Below are 16,549 nucleotides of genomic sequence, written 5' to 3'. Positions count from 1 at the left end.
GTTCCCGTGTCTGCACCCTCGCCAGTAGACCTTTTGGAGTAGTACCGCTAATCTGCAAATTTGACCACCAAGCCCAGCCCCGCTACAGTATGGCAACAGCAATCACTCTGAACTCGGCATTGTTCGTTCCGAATGGCACTGCCGACCCTGAGTCACAAACATTGGTGTTTGAGTCTTTTGAATTGCCAACAACCAACCAGAGGAATCTGGGAGCTCCTCACCCCGAAGGCACGGTGATCCCACTTGCCCTACGGCCATCAAGTCAAGACGATGATGTCGAACTGGAGACGATAATCCAGACAGTGAAGTCGCTCCAGGCTCGCGGTGGGATTCTCACAGAGAAGCTTGCCCTTCATGGGACTCTGTTGTTCCGAGGTTTGCTCATCCACAATGCCGAGGATTTCAGCAAGTTCGCCCATGCCTTCGGCTACAAGCCACATGAAATCATCGGTATTGTCGTGAACAGGCCGCTGCTGGCTCCCAATGTAGCTCCTGCGAACGAATCGCCCAAGGAGGTCTTGATTTACAACCACAACGAGTCGCCTCAGGTACCACACGCTCCGGAGTACATCTTCTTTTACAACCACAAGGCTCCTGAAACAGGGGGGGAAACCCCGATTTCATCTTCGCTAGAACTTTTCAATCGCGCTAAGGATGAGATTCCGGAGTTCATCACCGAGATCACCGAGAAGGGGATCCTGAGCCGAGTCACGTACAAGTTCGACCGTCAATACGAGGGAGGATCAACGCTTAAGCAGGCCTTCGGCAAAGAGTTTCAGGAAGGAGACGATGATCCCACCAAGAAGGCCAAAATTGAGGCTCAGATTTCCCGGTACGGTCGTGGCGAGTATACTACATGGGAGTGGATAGAAGATGGCGTTGTTTTGACCCACCGGCTTCCGGCAGTACGCACGCAGCCCGGTACAAATCTGCCGACTCTGTTCACAGGTCTGGCAGCGTATTGGAAGAATGCACAGGGGGGCAACGGGTCTAGGAAAGAGGTGACCAAACAGCTGTATGGTGACGGCACTCCCATTCCAGAAAAGTATCTGGAACATTTGTCGAAGATCACGGATGAGATCCGTGTGCTTCACAAGTGGCAGCGAGGCGACATTCTTGTTTACGACAACATCATTGCTCAGCATGGAAGGCAGCCTTGGGAGGGCGAGCAATCAGATCGTGTGGTTCTAGCCAGTCTGTTCGATGGTCACAGCGTTCCAGGTGCGTATAACGATAAGAGTTGGGCCCAGGTTGTTCAGGCACTTGAAGGATAATTAGGAAGTAAATGGCCCACACTATCAATACGTTGCGAGTTTGAAGTAGAATGATGTCTTACGTTGTCCCAGACAGGCCGCCCGTCTCAAATTGGTACCTTACATCTGCAACGGCTTCAGTCTAGCTGTTCCTAACAAAAAACTGCCACTAGACACCATAGAAAATGCCCCAAAGCGATGGATTCTGCATCCTGAAGGATTGAGAAGTAAATTGGATTGCGGTCTTGACATCCATGGATGCTAATCATGGCTGCTAAACTTATACTTGTGGCCTGGATGAGATGCTCTTAGCTTGGGATCCCCAGGGGTTGCGTATAGGTTCTCCCTTGCGGTTCCTCCAGGGACTGCGTAATCCCCATTCCCCAACCATCCCCTTGCTTCGAGCTCAGGAATGAGGTATTCTATCACGTCTGCCCAGGCGCCAGGAACGACAACATGTCCGATGTTAAAGCCATCAACATCAGCAACCGTGATCCACTTTTCCAGCTCATCAGCCACAGTCTTGCCGCTGCCAACCTTGAAGTTCCCACTCCCCCCTATGGATTGGAACTCGGCTAGAATTCGCGGTGTCCACCTTTCATATCCCTGTGGCCGAGATAGGAGACGTTCCCGCTGCTGCGGTGTGAGTTTTGCCATCAGGGGGTGATTGGGATCCGTGGGAAATTCATCGTCAAGAGGGAATTCGCTGACATCAATGCCGGGGATGCCTCCGAGAAGTGCGAGGCCTCCGTCACCAATTGCGTACTTCTTGTATCGTTCGTACTTCTCCTGAGCCTCCTCATCTGTAGCACCGAGTATCGGGGTAAACTGAATGAAGAATTTGATCTCGTATGGATCTCGGCCCTGTGAAGCGGCGAGGTCTCGGGTCTTCTTGATCTTGCCCCCAAGAAATGCCGGGTTGGGGCCGCCGATGAATATGCACTCTGCGTGCTTTGCAGCAAATGCTGACCCAGCCGGCGACATGCCAGCTTGGAAAAGAAGAGGGGTTCTCTGAGGACTGGGATCAACCTGATGAGCACTCTCGGATTTGAAAAACCGTCCTTGGTGAACGATCTTCTTGACTTTAGAAGGATCAGTAAATGTAGATGTGGAGTCTTTGACCACAGCATCATCTGCCCATGACCCCTTCCAGAGTCTAATTACCAAGTTAGCTGGCAAACAGTATCTGCACATGACCGTGAGCACGTTTACTAACTTATAAACTAGGCTTAAATACTCATCCGCCATCTCATAACGAAGGTCATGTTCCGGAAGCTTTTCCAGGCCCATAGCTCGGGCAGCGTTGTCACTCCAGGAGGTGACAATGGTCTGCGTGTTCTCTGTCAATAATTATCTCACAAGTGACTTGTGCTTTGCGACAACCTTACCCACGCAATTCTGCCTCCAGTGACGTGATCCAAGGTCGAAAACCTTTTAGCCAGAATGAACGGGGGCTCAAAAGTGGTGCATGCTGTGACGCCGAAAGCGAGGCTCTTCGTGACAGCAGCCATAGCCGAGATGACCTTCTCTGCGTCAGTTGATGGTTGTGAGGCCCCGAGTCCAGACGCAACTTACCACGAATGGATCATAAAGTGGCCATTGGGTTCCCGATCTAATAGCAGGGGCATGGCTCTTTTGGTATACATCGTGGCTTCCGAAGTTGTCGGCTTTCACAGATGAGCCACCCGGCTTGAGGAAGCACATGGAATTTTGACATACCTAAGAATAAAGCGTTGAACTTTCCCTTCTCAAGGAGCTGCGCTAACTCGATCCAGTAGGGCAAGCAATTCTTGTGTGAGCTCTTGTCTTCTGGGTTCTGCCACTGTCCTATGCTTTCAGTACTAGTGAGTATAACACAATTTACAGACCACTCAACCATCCGCGTACCTGATATGTCCAACGCCGTTCATATCAAACGCGTTTAAAAGGATTCTCTTCTGTTTTCCGTTTATGTCATATCCGTATCTTCGCTCCCCATCAATCTTGCCCTTGAGAACATCGATTGACGTGGCTTCTGCTGGGTGGAGAGGGGTGTCCGGCGCCATTATTTCTCGGTGAGGCGATGGGTTGAAGTAAGTGTCAATAAACTTATTCAGCAATGAGTTAACTACAATTTTGAAGGAACCAAAATTGCTGCTCTTGTACTTGGGAAACGAAATCTCGCGAAAGTGAAAAAGAAAAGATCTAGTAGGAGTCGCGGACGACGTTGGCACCGAACGACTGGTGACGCAGACCTCCTAGAGATAGAAGAAGAACCTATACCAATCTTCGAGTATGTGTGCTGATTTCAAGAATGCCCCGTCTGCTGGCATTGAAAGAACTTGCGTGATTGATCCTTTGAATGTGGGATGTTTTGTTCAATTGCGCCATTGATAAGTGAATCCAAACCCGTCCGATTCGCTGTAGTGCATCTAGCACGCAATTGTATGCACTCCGTACGAATGTGCCATCCTAAGGTGCATAGAACAAGCCATACGAGTAACCTGATTATCAATTCGGGCAACGAATTCTGATGAAATGGAATTCCGACATCGGAGTTTTGACGGAACTTATCCCGCAAGGCCAAGTGATCGTTGCAAATGGAGATTGATTACGTCTTTAACGAGTTCAAGCAGCCTATTTTGCGAAAACGTTGTACAGATTATACTTGCGCAATGCGGATGGAGGACTGACCGTATTCTCGCTGTTGTCGTCGTCGTCTTTGTTCCGGCCGAGCAGCAAAGCTCAAACCGTATGCTTCGACTGATGTATGGAGGTCTTGTCACTTCGTACATAGTGATTGGACGTGATGAGCTTTTGCGCAGTTGATGAAGCTTTACTTCCAAACTATCACGTGCATCTGGTCCATTTGCGTGGATTTCGATTAGGAGGATACAAAGGCTTCGCCAACTAACACCAGGAAAAGCAGGTCGTGGCGCTGAGGCTGGCAGATGAATCGTCTACGTAGACGAATCACCTGTAGGGCCCCCTGCGTTCTGTTGACGACGCCGGTCTTTCGCTGAGTACCAAACCACGAAACAAGTCCATGAAAAGTATGTCACCTGCATGACTGCCTCCATGATATAACCCCTGAAAAAGCGAGGAGCTTCAACCGTTGGAAACGCCACGATAGGAACCCATGTTCCGAATGCTGTACTGATTGCTAACATGGAACTGACGACAAAGGCTCGTTCTTCAGCATCGCCGGCGCAAGCAAGGTTCGCAAGACTGTAGTTAATGGGAGAGAGGGAGACCTCGATGTAACTAATTGCCACGGCGAACCACTTGAAACCAAATGAAGTGTGATCGTAAACTATCCAAGCAAATTTGGATATGAAATGAAGCAGGCTGACGGCTCCAATCAAGGGAGCGATTGCTTTCTGCCCACCCTTATCAATTGTCCATGAGAACCCGAGAATGAATAAGATCCCAATGCTTGGACTGATTGCCTAGGGATACAAATCAATGAGTTGCAATGGTAGTTTACGCCAGGTGGTTTCGGGACTCACGCTGAAGTTGTTGACCTGTGCCACAGAATATTGTTCGTTGCTTCGCAGCCACAGAGTTGGGCTCCCTGTGACCATACTCTCGTACCCCATCAGCCACATCACATTCCAAGGGACGAGCACCCAAAAGTGCCATCTGCCGAGGAATCTTTTGACGGAAAGCCAAGATAAGCTCAGTCCCTCAGGATCGAATCGACCTTCAAGAATCATTCTTTTTTTCGCCAAGGCAAACTCTTCGTCTGTGAAGTACCATCTTTTCCCATGTTTTGGTGTACCTGGGAAGGTAATTGCCCCCCATGCGGCAATCGGGAAAGTCATGATCGACGCAACAATGTACTTCCATCTCCACCCCGGAAGGTCCAGAGCGCCATCTAAGGATTGATAGACACGAGAAGCAAGAAGGCCGGTTGTCATCGTGCCGACGCCGCTTGAGACGTAGAATATTCCAGCTCGGCGCATAAGCTCGTCGCCTCGATACCTGTAGCCTAAGTTTCAGAAGGTCGCCCTAAAAGAGCCTGGGGGTTGGTAGCGGGTGTGACTTACCAGCTTCCGAGAACATAATGTATCGAGCAGAAGTAAGGTCCTTGTTAAATTAGCCGTCATCATTGTCCGCGATACCATTGAACACACCTTCAAGAAGACCAACTAAGAAGCGATAGCCTGCCAGCTCTGCGAAGCTGTTTGCACGGTAGCACAACAATGTAAATATCCCCCAAATCGTCATCGAAGTCGGAATTACATATTGAGCAGGATACTTAGTGACCAGGAGCGTTGCTGGTATCATAGATCTGTATTCCCGATCAGGAGTCTGCATATAAGAGATTTGCAGAAGGGAATGAAGGCAACATACACACAGTACCCCACGCTGAAGATGGACCCCAATTGCACCAATTCATTGCCCAAGAGCTCGAGATCTTGCCTGGTGTTGAGTCATCTTAAGCTTTCAATAGGATGATTACCGCTTACCTTCTCGCATGCCACTGATGTACGCATTGGTCAGGATTCCTCTGTCGATGTACAAAATCTGTTGTTACATGTATGATTAGCAAGAAACCCAACCCAGATAAATCACTTGACAATCAACTGCATACCCAGAAGCCCACGAAAGCATATGTCAAAATGAGAAAGTCAAGCTTCAGTATCACTCTTCGCTCCAAGGGTCCATCGTTTCTGTCGAACCAGGAAAAGAATGACTTTTTGCTGAAGTTTCGGTTCGGCCGGTGTTCTTCGGGGGGACCATCCGTATCTTCTTGTCGATCCGCGTCGCGTGCGTTCTCTGGTCGGTATTTTGCGGCTACGTCAACACCATAGCTCTGTTTCTCTGCCATGGCTCGCATCTGCAGAAGTTAGGATACAACGCAACGCTTTTCTGAGAACAGACTTTTTGAGAACAGAGTGACGGAAGAGTATTGTCAAATTTTGTGTCTTGCATGGGCTGGATACGCAGCTGCTGATCGAACTTGGAGACTTGATCAGTGAACCCGTCCCGAGGACCTGGCAAAGAGCACACGCTCCTGCCGAACCCAAAAGGCCCAATCAGGATTCCCGCAAGAATTCCGATACCGCATTCACATTCTGTTGCGTAAAGAACACCTACAATGGCGCAATGGGATGTTTCCTCTTGCCCGTAGCGGTTACCCAACAGAGTTTCTGAATCTTCAGCAACGTTGTGTCTGACGCCAAGACATGATGACCGTTATTTCCGGGTACCAACGGCTGAGCACGTGGGGGCCACGCTGTTGACGCGATCACACCCATGTTAAGATTTTCCTCTTGTCTTGTCTTGTGTGATGTGGAGCCGGTATGTCGCAATGGGTATCACTCTTTGGATAATATGATCACCATACCTAAGGTTGGTGCCGAGGCTACTAGCGCGAATAGCATGCGACCAAGACTGGTTGTCATTATATTGCTCGATTGCTCGTAAGTCCATCTGCAAGCTTATCATATTTCCTGCGGTCAAGTCATCTCCAGCGACGGTTGTCATCCACGGGTCTTGGATAGATGACGCCTTTCGGTCAGAACCACAGCTCTACTCTACCTAAGGTACTAATGGCAGTACAGAAGTTGAGTGGCAAAAGCTTCTCGAGAGTAAACGTGTTTTCTCATACGACACAATAAGCATCTTTCTTGGAGCGGACCATGGCACGGATGGAGATATCCAGTGACACGGAAGAGCAGGCGAGCCCGCCAGTCAACAGTGATAACGAGCCGTCAAGAGAGAGTACCAAATATTTCCCAAAGAACAGACCTTGGGAGCCTTTTCGTTCTGTTAAGGTTTTATTACGTGGCGTTCGAACATCTTCATGTCGTTGCTGATTCGAGGCAGATCATCATTGTGGAGGCTGGCATTGGAGGCATAGCGTCTGCCGTTCTCTTGTCCCAAAAGGTGAAGAATTCGACAATCGAAGTCTACGAGCGACAAAGCAGAGTGGTGAGACTATCACCTGAATGACTGATTACTTCCGAGCCCCCTTCTAACTCTAGATCCAGGGAGGAACATGGGCTGCGAACGTGTATCCGGGAGTTCGATGCGATGTGCCTTCTCATGCCTATCGTGAGTTTTCTCTTTCGCATTTGACTCTCCTCAAATTACCTCCATTTATTAAATTTGATACCGCAGAACTGTGCTGCGAACCGAACACAAATTGGTCTGAATACTACCCCAAAGGCGCGGAGATCCAGGCATATTACGAGCAGGTTATAAGCAAGCACGGCTTAGACGATTCGGTCCATCTCGAACACGAGGTTGTCAAGGCGACTTGGCTTTCAGAAGCATCTCAGTGGGCCGTTGAGATTCGCGACTTGAGAAGCGGGGATGTGTTCGTCAACACAGAGGACTTTCTCGTAAACGCGCAAGGTCGCATCAGCAAACCAAACTTTCCCAATATTCATGGACTCCAAAACATCTTCCGAGGAAAGGTTATCCATACTGCACGGTGGCCTGAAGGTTTCAAGGTTGCAGGAAAGAGGGTGGCCGTGATTGGAAATGGTGCCTCCGGTCAGCAGATCTTGCCAAATATCCTCCCTGAAGTTTCTCATATCGACCACTATGTTCGCACCAAAACGTGGGTAACTCCAACTTTCGCTGGAAACCTTCATGAGGCAACGGCAGATGCTCCTGGAGGTCCAAAGTACACTGAAGAGGAGAGACAACGCTTTCGAGAAGATCCAGTCTACTATCTTGAGCATCGCAGAGCTTTCGAGACAAAGTTTCACAATCGCTTTGCTGCAGATGTTATCGGAAGCAAAGAGAATGCCGAGCTACGGGAGAAGATCATCAAATGCATGAAGGAGCGGCTCAATGGAGACGAAGACTGGCTCCAGAGAGTCCTCCCTGACTATGCCCCGGGATGCAAACTGTTCACCCCCGCACCAGGATATCTAGAAGGACTACAGTCAGAGAAGGTTGACTATGTGACAGATTCCATTGTGTCTGTAGATGAAACAGGCATCATTACAGCCGATGGCAAGCGACGAGAGGTCGACGTGATCATAGCAGCAACGGGGTTCGACACGACCTATTCTGCGGCATTTCCCCTGGTCGGGAATGATGTCATCGATCTGCGCGAGAAGTGGGCGCCGGATGGCAAAATCGGGTATCCAGAGACATACCTGGGCATCATGGCACCAGGATTCCCAAACTACTTCACAGTTCTGCAGGTACGGTCAGCATAAGGATGGTAAAAAGGAATGCCGGGCTGACATAACATACCTCTAGGCTCAAGGCAACGCTCGCGGAGGGACCGTACCACTGCAGATTGAGATTGCAGCCACCTACATCGCAAAGTGCATCCGCAAGGTTCAAACTCAGAGCTATGCTTCCCTCGATCCACGTGAGGAAACTGCACGGGAGTTCAACGACATAGCCAACGGCTACTTCGACAACAAGGTGACGACTGATAAGTGCAATAGCTGGTTCAAGCAGGGGGCCGGCGCGACTCACGTGCTTATCGCGTGGCCGGGAACATTCCATCACCGCGCCGACATTCTTCGCGACCCCAGATGGGAGGACTTCCAGTTCGTCCGGCGGCCTGGGGCTGAGAAAAATCGGTTCGAGTACTTTGGCAACGGACTGACGGCCAGAGAGGTGAGGAGAGGTGAGGAGGATATTACAGGCTATTTAAAAGAGATTGGACAGATTGATATTGCGACACTGCACGAAGCTTGGAATACTTGAAATGTGGCAGGGGCGCGTGGCTATCCCTTAGCATGCTTCTCCCTTTGAATTAACACGACTTTTCGTTGGACTGGCGCAGGCAGACGGAGGATCGTGACCCACATAAACGGGAGAAATGCCGGTCCACGTTGACCCGGATCCGGATGCGGTAGTGCGAGAGGGCAGCGACAACCGACTTTCACCTCTGAGACAGGCTGTCCTAAGGTCATGTGAGAACCAATGATGCCGGCGGCATGGCGAATCGCCTTCAGCCAATGAACATTGCCCAGACTTGGTGACTCTGATGTGCCAACCAACGATAACGTTGTAACAGCGCCTGAAAGGGTGGTCAGACGAATACTACTTTGCCGGTGATTTTATAACCCGTTCCTCAGCTATCTAGTCCTGTGCATGTCATGCATCCTTGCAGCTGAGGTTTCCAGCACTTCCAGCTCCTTGGGCTAAGATTGGGAATATTTGACTCTCGATCAATACGCTGCTAGACTAAAACTCTGCGCAAAGGTCAGAGGGAATCGTTTGGAAGAAGTGATGAACTTGAGAATTTTGATTCAAATTGGCAAGCGCGAGCCTCTCCTTTTCTTCTGATGGGGTGGCGAAGACGGAAAACGTGGGTCAGTTGAAAGTGAAGTGGTCAGTTGCGGCTGCAATTTCGACACTATAAGATTCTAATCATGCTCCAGACCGTTTCCAACATTCATTCGAAATTGTTTGCGACCGGAAATGAAGCGTCACTCCTCTCTCTCGAATGTGTCACAGGCCGAAGTCCAGCCATCAAGTTCTGATGTCTCGAAGGTCGAGAGCCATATAGCTCAGACGATCAGTCTTGCGGGTACAATCATAACCCTAATTTGCGAGCCGGTGGCCCTTTTCTACCAGAGCGCTGCTAAGGCGCAGGAGTTGAAACGGAACCTCGGGCATTGGAAAGAGGAGGCTATAGACGAACATGGCCAGTGTCGCATCCCTGTCCTCCGCCTGGAGGACTTTGAACAATACCTTGTGGGCATTGACGGAGTCATCCCGTCTTCACTACATATGAATGGCGAGACTATATCCGTTGAGGATGGAAAGTTCAAGCTATCATGGAGCGGCTGGAAGGCGCGTGTTCCAAAAGATATGTTATCCCCGGATCTGCTTCAAGCCGGTACGGCTTGCTGGGCTTATCTGCTATTCTCCCTAAATATCCGCCCAAAGATGTGTGTCATGAGTTGTAGACCATGCACCGATGGGATAATAAGCATTCAGAACGGTGGGATCGAACTGGAGATCGATGGCTCCGTATTGTGTCACATCATCAACCTCTATTCCACGCCGCTATATCATAGGGCTAGATATGATGGGATGTCACGATTCCCTCATACCAAAAGACTGCCTGATCGTCGTCAAAGTATTTCATGCGAGTTCTCGTTCGGGGAATTGGCGTGGGCTTCTGCAGGCAACCAGGTTCACGCTCATTTTAGTCCTGGGTTGTCCTGGGTTGGAAACAGAGATCATATCGGAGAAGCAACCTTTTGGGTATAGGTCAAAACTATTAGGTCCGGGAACTATCATGGCGTTGTTTTTGACGACGCTGGACCACTACGTTTCGGACTCGCGGTTTTCACTTCCATCAGTAACATCTCCGCTGCTTGAGCGCGTTGATAGGCTCATCACTTGTTTCCAAATGCTGCAACTAAGACAAAACTCGAAACATTCCCAGCTTCTGCTAATCTCTTATGACTGGTTCGAAGAGGCAGCTCGCATCAAGCGGCGAATTTTAGCTCAAGGTGGCGGTGATCATTCTTTTCCTTCGACCTTGTGGGCAACAATCAAGAAACAGAGGGTCCGATTCGTGATCTCTTTCTTCTCGACAATGACGGTTTTAACTTCACAGTTCCTGGCTCTAGACACAGCAGTAATGACGCCGAGTCCTTCTGGATAAGACAATGCGCTGAAAAGACTTTGTCAGATTACGAAAAGGAACTAGATGGGTCCTGGAAACACAGTCTCTTCGAGATGAGAGACTATGTTACGAAGGTCCTTTCAATTCCCAGGGATGTGATTATTCGACCCAGCATGAACGTGCAGTTGGTAGAATTCACTGGTAGCTGCGATCTATGGGATAGTAAGGTGCTGCTAGGTGCTCCCGTTACTTGAGGAATGGTATCTTCAGGCTCTATCAGGATGTCGTATGTCTACAGCTTATTCTGAATAACTCGTCTAAAGGCGTGCGAAAGAGGAATTCTCCGGCCAAAGGTCTGACAATTAAGGCTGCTACTGATCATGGGGTATCTTAAACTGGCCGAATTTAACTGTGGTTGACTTTATTATCAGGTGTTAGAAACCGTCTCGAAGAAGCAATGCCTGGGAAGAAGGAGGGCACGGCTTTTGAAGAAGGCGAAGTCCTGACACAAGGTAGCTTCCAGCAGAACACAAGGAACATATTCGTTTCGAAGGGGGCAAATTCAAGAACGAGAACTGTAGTGAAGTTTGCCTGTCGCAAGGTTGGAATGATGCGAAAGATAAAAATGCGAGAAACTCAAGAGGCTCCGCATGTTGGAAGCAGAGCTGGGCCATTCCGTCAAGATGCTTTCATGACAGGTAATGACTCCTCACGTTCTTGCAAGTGGGAATAATGCCACCGCTGTGGAGAGTTGTGGAGAGAATATCCGGTCTAGGACACTCCAGTAATGCTGCGCTATGGACAAACCCATTGATCTCGTAAAATCACGATCCTTGACAGAGATTTGATGCTGTCATGGTCCGTTGTCGCCTCTTCCTAGCTCGAGAAATAAGAAATGTTTGCCCGAGAGGGAGAGCATCGTTGGATGAGACCCTCCGGAAACGTCTCCGCTTCAAAACATCCAACGGGCCGAGGCCAAGCCAAATAATCGAGTCTGACTCGCAGCCTGGAGGTTGGTATCCAAAAGATCGGGATCGGGAGCCGCATGGTGATGGACAGGGGCAACCCTCAAAGGGGGAAAGGGAATCTCGGGGGTCGGGAAGAAAAGTCAGGACATCTGGCTGGGCCGAGTACGAAGCCGAAGAGAGGGGAGTAAATTTGGAAATGGAACGTTTTTTCCCTCCTCGCCTAGGGATGAGAAATGCAGAGTGTCGTCAAGGAGAAGCTCGGGAGGGCGCCGGGCGGAACGCCATGGACAGGGCCCAATTTCCAAGCTTAGCCGGAGGGAATGTACGGTTATTGAGGTGTGGGAACGAGGATTTGTTTTTCTCTGATGGTCTCTGTGGCTATTGATTGGCCCCTTGCTGAGTTGTGCGCCCCCTTCGTTGGATTGCGGGGAAGGTGAGACACCGCGAACCGGCGAGTTCCCAGACGAGGCGATCCATTCTTCACCTCCTGGCTAAACTCAACATGATCAAATCAGGTACAGGAAAAGATAGCGAGGAAATTGCAGTCTGTTGACTAAGGGCTGGGGGCCGATTGGAAGACGGGGGAGTGTGTGTTGGTGTCAGTGAGGCATGCAAGCTCATTTTGTCACACAGGAGACAATGCCAGACGAAGGGATAGACGTGAGGCGGGGACAACACACGAGGAGTTCTGGTTTGTTTTGGCTGGAGGGAAAGGGAGCGTCCGGCATGTATAAGAGACTGGAGAGTTTCCAAGTTCAGGACGTCCTTCTTTCTCTCCTCACCCTCACCATCATTACTCCGGCATCCTTCGCCATTCACTCTCGCTTCAGCCTCGATTCTTTCGTTTAGTACCCGAGGTCTTCAGTCACTCTTTACCTGTGTTTTTCCGCTCGTTCATTCGCAATGCATCGTGTGGCGGCTCTTGCCCTTTTGGGCCAGGTCGTTTCTGGCCAGTTGTTCACCAACTCCTCGACCGTTTCGACGACTCGCTCGTCGACTGTGCTCACCTCCTCCTCCACCACCGTGATCACCACCTCCATCCCGACAGTCATCACCTCCGGAAGCTCCACCATCACCACGGCGATCCCGATCACTGAGACCAGCGTCAGTGAGATTGTCTCCGCTTCCACCGATGATGGTGGCTTCACCTTCCCCACTGAGGACGCCACGTCCTCCGAGGAGTTCCCGACGAGCACGGAGTCGCCCTCTGCCACCGAGACCAGCGACATCACGAGCACGGAGGAGCCCATCAGCTCCACCGACATCCCCTCTGAGACCACCGGCACCGACTCCATCTCTTCCACTGAGTCCGCCACCGGCACCGAGACTGCCACCGGCACTGAGACGGCCACCGGAACCGACTCCACCTCCACCCCGAGCGCCACCGTCGCTCCCAACCCTCAGAACGTTGGCGGCTTCACTCTTCTGGGCTGCTTTGGCTCTCCTTCCAGCTTCCCCACCTTCGAACTGACTCTCTCCGCTGAGGTGATGACCATCGACCGCTGCATTGCTGCCTGCCCTGCCGGCAAGCGCTACGCCGGTCTCTTTGGCAACGACTGCTTCTGCGGTGACTTCGTCGATGATGTCAACGAGGTTGCCGTCATTGAGGACGAGTGTAACATCCCCTGCCCCGGAAACCCTACCCAGCGCTGCGGTGGCCGTGCCTCCGAGGCCGTCCTCAAGCGCCAGATCATCGCCGCCACCATCCGCTTCACCATCTACGTCCGCGTCGATGGTGCCAGCGGCACCGGCGCTCTCACCACCGCCACCGTCACCACCACCTTCACCGTCACCACCACTGGCACTGCCGGAACCGGCGTCGAGGTCGTCACCACCACCTACTGCCCCATCTGCGCCGACTGCCAGGGCCCCTTCTGCTACAAGCCCAAGACTCCCCTCGTCCCTGGACAGCCTTGCTGGGGTGACGACTGCTACAAGAAGCTTGTCTGCTACGGTGACTGGTGCACGTGGGACTACCCCTGCTACGGCGACTCCTGCGGACGCCGCCTCGTCTGGGAGAATGACTGCTGGAAGCCCGAGGTCTGCCACGGCGACGACTGCGGCCGCAAGGTCATCTGCTCCAACGGCAACTGCGAGTACGCCACCTGCAACGGCTCCTGCAACAAGGAGAAGATCATCTGCTACGGCGACGTCTGCAAGGTCGAGGAGTGCCAGGGCGACGAGTGCAACAAGAAGTACGTCTGCTCCGACGGCTCGTGCCAGCACCAGACCTGCCCCTACGCCGACGTCAACAAGCACTTCGACTGCACCGACGGCAAGTGCGAGGAGGTCAAGCCCTGCGAGACCTGCAAGCCCGCTCCCCCCTGCATCGGTGACGCCTGCAACATCATCATCACCCCTCCCCCCACCACCCAGGTCGTCTGCAACGGCGATGCCTGCAAGACTGTTGTCGTCACTCCTCCTCCCGTCACCCAGACTCCTTACCCCACTGGCCCTGCTCCCGCTCCTGCTCCTACTGGCGGCATGGGTGGCAACGGTGGTAACGGAGGCAATGGTGGAAACGGCGGCAACGGTGGAAACGGAGGCAACGGAGGCAACGGCGGCAATGGAGGAAACGGAGGCAACGGCGGCAACGGTGGAAACGGAGGCAACGGCGGCAATGGAGGAAACGGAGGCAACGGCGGCAACGGCGGCAACGGAGGAAACGGAGGAAACGGCACTCCCGCCCCTGGCCCCGCTCCCACTGGTGCTCCCGCTCCCGGCCCCGCTCCCGCTCCCGGCCCTGCTCCTTCTGGCGCCCCCGCTCCTGGCCCTGGCCCTGCTCCTGGCCCTGGCCCTGCTCCTGGCCCTGGCCCTGCTCCCTCTGGCACCACTCCCGGTGGTGAGGGCGGCAACGGAGGAAACGGCGGCAACGGTGGCAACGGAGGCTCTGGCAACGAGGGCGGCAACGGCGGCAATGGAGGCAACGGCGGCAACGGAGGCAACGGCGGCAACGGCGGTCAGGGTACGCCCGCGCCTGGCACACCCTCCACTGTTGTCACCGCCGGCTCCAGCCAGTCTGTTGCCAGCTTCGGCGCCCTGGCCTTCAGTATCGTTTTCGGTGTTGCATTCCTCCTGTAAGAAGGGGGCCTCCTGTAAATCGACGAGACGATGTTTCCTTTTTCTCTTCTTCCGGCTCGGCATCTTTTCGATGAGCCTGGCTTGATAATTCTTTGGACCGGTGGATTGGGGCAGCTGTATGGAGGGCGGTTTCTATTCGACAGAGGGCTAGCGGTCGTGGATTGGTTATCTTTGGACCCCACTGTTTAGCTACCGATGACTTGAGAAATGATTCTGACGATATAGAAAATAAAGCGTTTGTTTCGCACTAAATCATGAACCGTCTTTTGTAGAAGTTTGCTGTGATGCCTCGTATTGATGACAGCCCTTCACTACTTCTTACCCAATTCACGAACTCTCTCCTGTTCCCAAGCCTCTCTCTGCTTCACAGTCTCGGAAGACTCGTCCCCAAAGACGGACAGGGCAGCTGGCCAGTCGCCACCCAATCTTCTGACTTTACGGCACCTGGCCACCCTCACGAAGAACTCCAGCCATCGGTTCGTGGCTGCAACGACGAACCATAGGAATAGGGTAAGACCAATGACTTGTCTGACCCATCTCGGCGGGACGTAGTAGTGAACAAGCGCCTCCACAACCCTGAAGAAGCCGCCCGGGCCGTTGTAGTTGCCGTGGGGGCAGTGGCAGTTGACAGGCTCGGGGTAGCAGGTGATGGGTGCTTGTGGATCCAAGTCGGACATTTTTCCCTAGTGATGATTTAGTGGGAGATGCTCCTCGTGATCCTTTGTGAACCTACACTGGTTGTTGTTTGGTCTCTTTAAATAATGCAATTTTTTACTGTGCAGCCTTGGCAGATGGATGACCAAGATGTAAGCCTGCTTGTGATGCTAAGCTGGTGGGCTCGGGCAGGTCTCTTCTTTTGATGTGAATGGGGTTCTTGGCAAAAGACCCAGCTGAGCGGCGCAGCAACCGAAGTCCTACTACTCGGCCCGGCTTGGTCACTTGGCCTGTCAGCCGATTGGCCGCCCAGCGTCAGTCGGGCAACGAAGGGCTTCTCAAAAGCCTGGCAGAGTCTCCATTGATTTTGTACGGCGTAGAGGGCACATAGGGTGGGGAGGACTAAATTCGGCGTGTGGTCAAATTCGGCGTGTGCGAACAAATTCGGCACTCTGTTTGGGCTTAGCAAGATTTGAACTGTTCGTTTTGAGTCTGGATGTAATGAATTTTGATGCATTATGAGCGTGCGATGTTTACCATGATCGATGTTGGGTTCCAATCCGGAGTGCGGCCGGGGCATTTCGGCACCAGCCGCCCCACTACGGCACGGAAGTGCGAGGTAGGTGGGGCCGTGTCATCCGTTCATTAGATAGTCCAGTCGGAGCTCCGATTCCAGTCTACGGGGGTGAAATGGTGCCTAAGTCTACTCGTTAAGACATTCCTTCAAATCATAGAATACTCCATTGAGCAAGACGTGTCCCGTTCGTCATCCCTGGATCCAAGGTACTTTTACAATCGCATCCGCCCCAGTGCACTAGAAGTTATCCAGTTTTATGTATCAGATATCTGTCGAGCTCATGGCCAACATTCCAAGTTTGAGTTCCATCTCGAACGGCTGTCAGCGTCATCCTTTGGTAGCAGACGTCGCATATACCCCTTTGCGCGTTTCAGCTCTCGGGAGGTCCAGGCGGCGCTGTAACGGCGCTGGGAAGCATGAGGTGGAGATGGGGCACGGTTCTAATGGCTTTCCTTCATGGGCGGCCTTCCAT

General features: G+C 52.1%; 6 protein-coding genes across 6 annotated transcripts; 3 read left to right on the top strand and 3 right to left on the bottom strand.

Moving 5' to 3' along the window:
- Positions 1–89: 89 nt before the first annotated feature.
- CGCA056_v004016 (Clavaminate synthase-like protein) lies at positions 90–1,274 on the top strand (the record flags this gene model as incomplete). Its single annotated transcript, XM_037319272.1, has 1 exon — positions 90–1,274. The coding sequence occupies one exon, from the start codon at positions 90–92 to the stop codon at positions 1,272–1,274; it is 1,185 nt and encodes a 394-aa protein (XP_037180504.1).
- Positions 1,275–1,514: 240 nt separating this feature from the next.
- On the bottom strand, positions 1,515–3,298 carry dmoA-4 (Dimethyl-sulfide monooxygenase; the record flags this gene model as incomplete). The annotated part of the gene is made up of 6 exons (XM_037319271.1): positions 1,515–2,409; positions 2,470–2,582; positions 2,642–2,776; positions 2,829–2,920; positions 2,973–3,085; positions 3,141–3,298. The coding sequence occupies 6 exons, from the start codon at positions 3,296–3,298 to the stop codon at positions 1,515–1,517; spliced, it is 1,506 nt and encodes a 501-aa protein (XP_037180503.1).
- Positions 3,299–4,625: 1,327 nt separating this feature from the next.
- Positions 4,626–6,066, bottom strand: FEN2-0 (Pantothenate transporter FEN2; the record flags this gene model as incomplete). The annotated part of the gene is made up of 7 exons (XM_037319270.1): positions 4,626–4,681; positions 4,807–5,216; positions 5,282–5,321; positions 5,369–5,526; positions 5,589–5,652; positions 5,705–5,762; positions 5,830–6,066. The coding sequence occupies 7 exons, from the start codon at positions 6,064–6,066 to the stop codon at positions 4,626–4,628; spliced, it is 1,023 nt and encodes a 340-aa protein (XP_037180502.1).
- An 814-nt stretch (positions 6,067–6,880) lies between these two features.
- On the top strand, positions 6,881–8,918 carry moxY-4 (FAD-binding monooxygenase moxY; the record flags this gene model as incomplete). The annotated part of the gene is made up of 5 exons (XM_037319269.1): positions 6,881–7,015; positions 7,068–7,172; positions 7,232–7,295; positions 7,362–8,401; positions 8,460–8,918. The coding sequence occupies 5 exons, from the start codon at positions 6,881–6,883 to the stop codon at positions 8,916–8,918; spliced, it is 1,803 nt and encodes a 600-aa protein (XP_037180509.1).
- Positions 8,919–12,668: 3,750 nt separating this feature from the next.
- Positions 12,669–14,846, top strand: Col6a5 (Collagen alpha-5(VI) chain; the record flags this gene model as incomplete). Its single annotated transcript, XM_037319268.1, has 1 exon — positions 12,669–14,846. The coding sequence occupies one exon, from the start codon at positions 12,669–12,671 to the stop codon at positions 14,844–14,846; it is 2,178 nt and encodes a 725-aa protein (XP_037180508.1).
- A 311-nt stretch (positions 14,847–15,157) lies between these two features.
- CGCA056_v004011 (uncharacterized protein) lies at positions 15,158–15,523 on the bottom strand (the record flags this gene model as incomplete). The annotated part of the gene is made up of 1 exon (XM_037319267.1): positions 15,158–15,523. One exon carries the CDS (start codon positions 15,521–15,523, stop codon positions 15,158–15,160), a length of 366 nt encoding a protein of 121 aa, XP_037180507.1.
- Between the last annotated feature and the right edge of the window lie 1,026 nt (positions 15,524–16,549).

Source organism: Colletotrichum aenigma, assembly GCF_013390185.1.
Source record: "Colletotrichum aenigma strain Cg56 chromosome Unknown KSG_Cg56_contig03, whole genome shotgun sequence".
In the NCBI taxonomy this organism is placed as follows: Eukaryota; Fungi; Ascomycota; class Sordariomycetes; order Glomerellales; family Glomerellaceae; genus Colletotrichum; species Colletotrichum aenigma.
The sequence above is the reverse complement of the archived record's forward strand: the minus strand, read 5'-3'. Positions and strand labels throughout refer to the sequence as shown.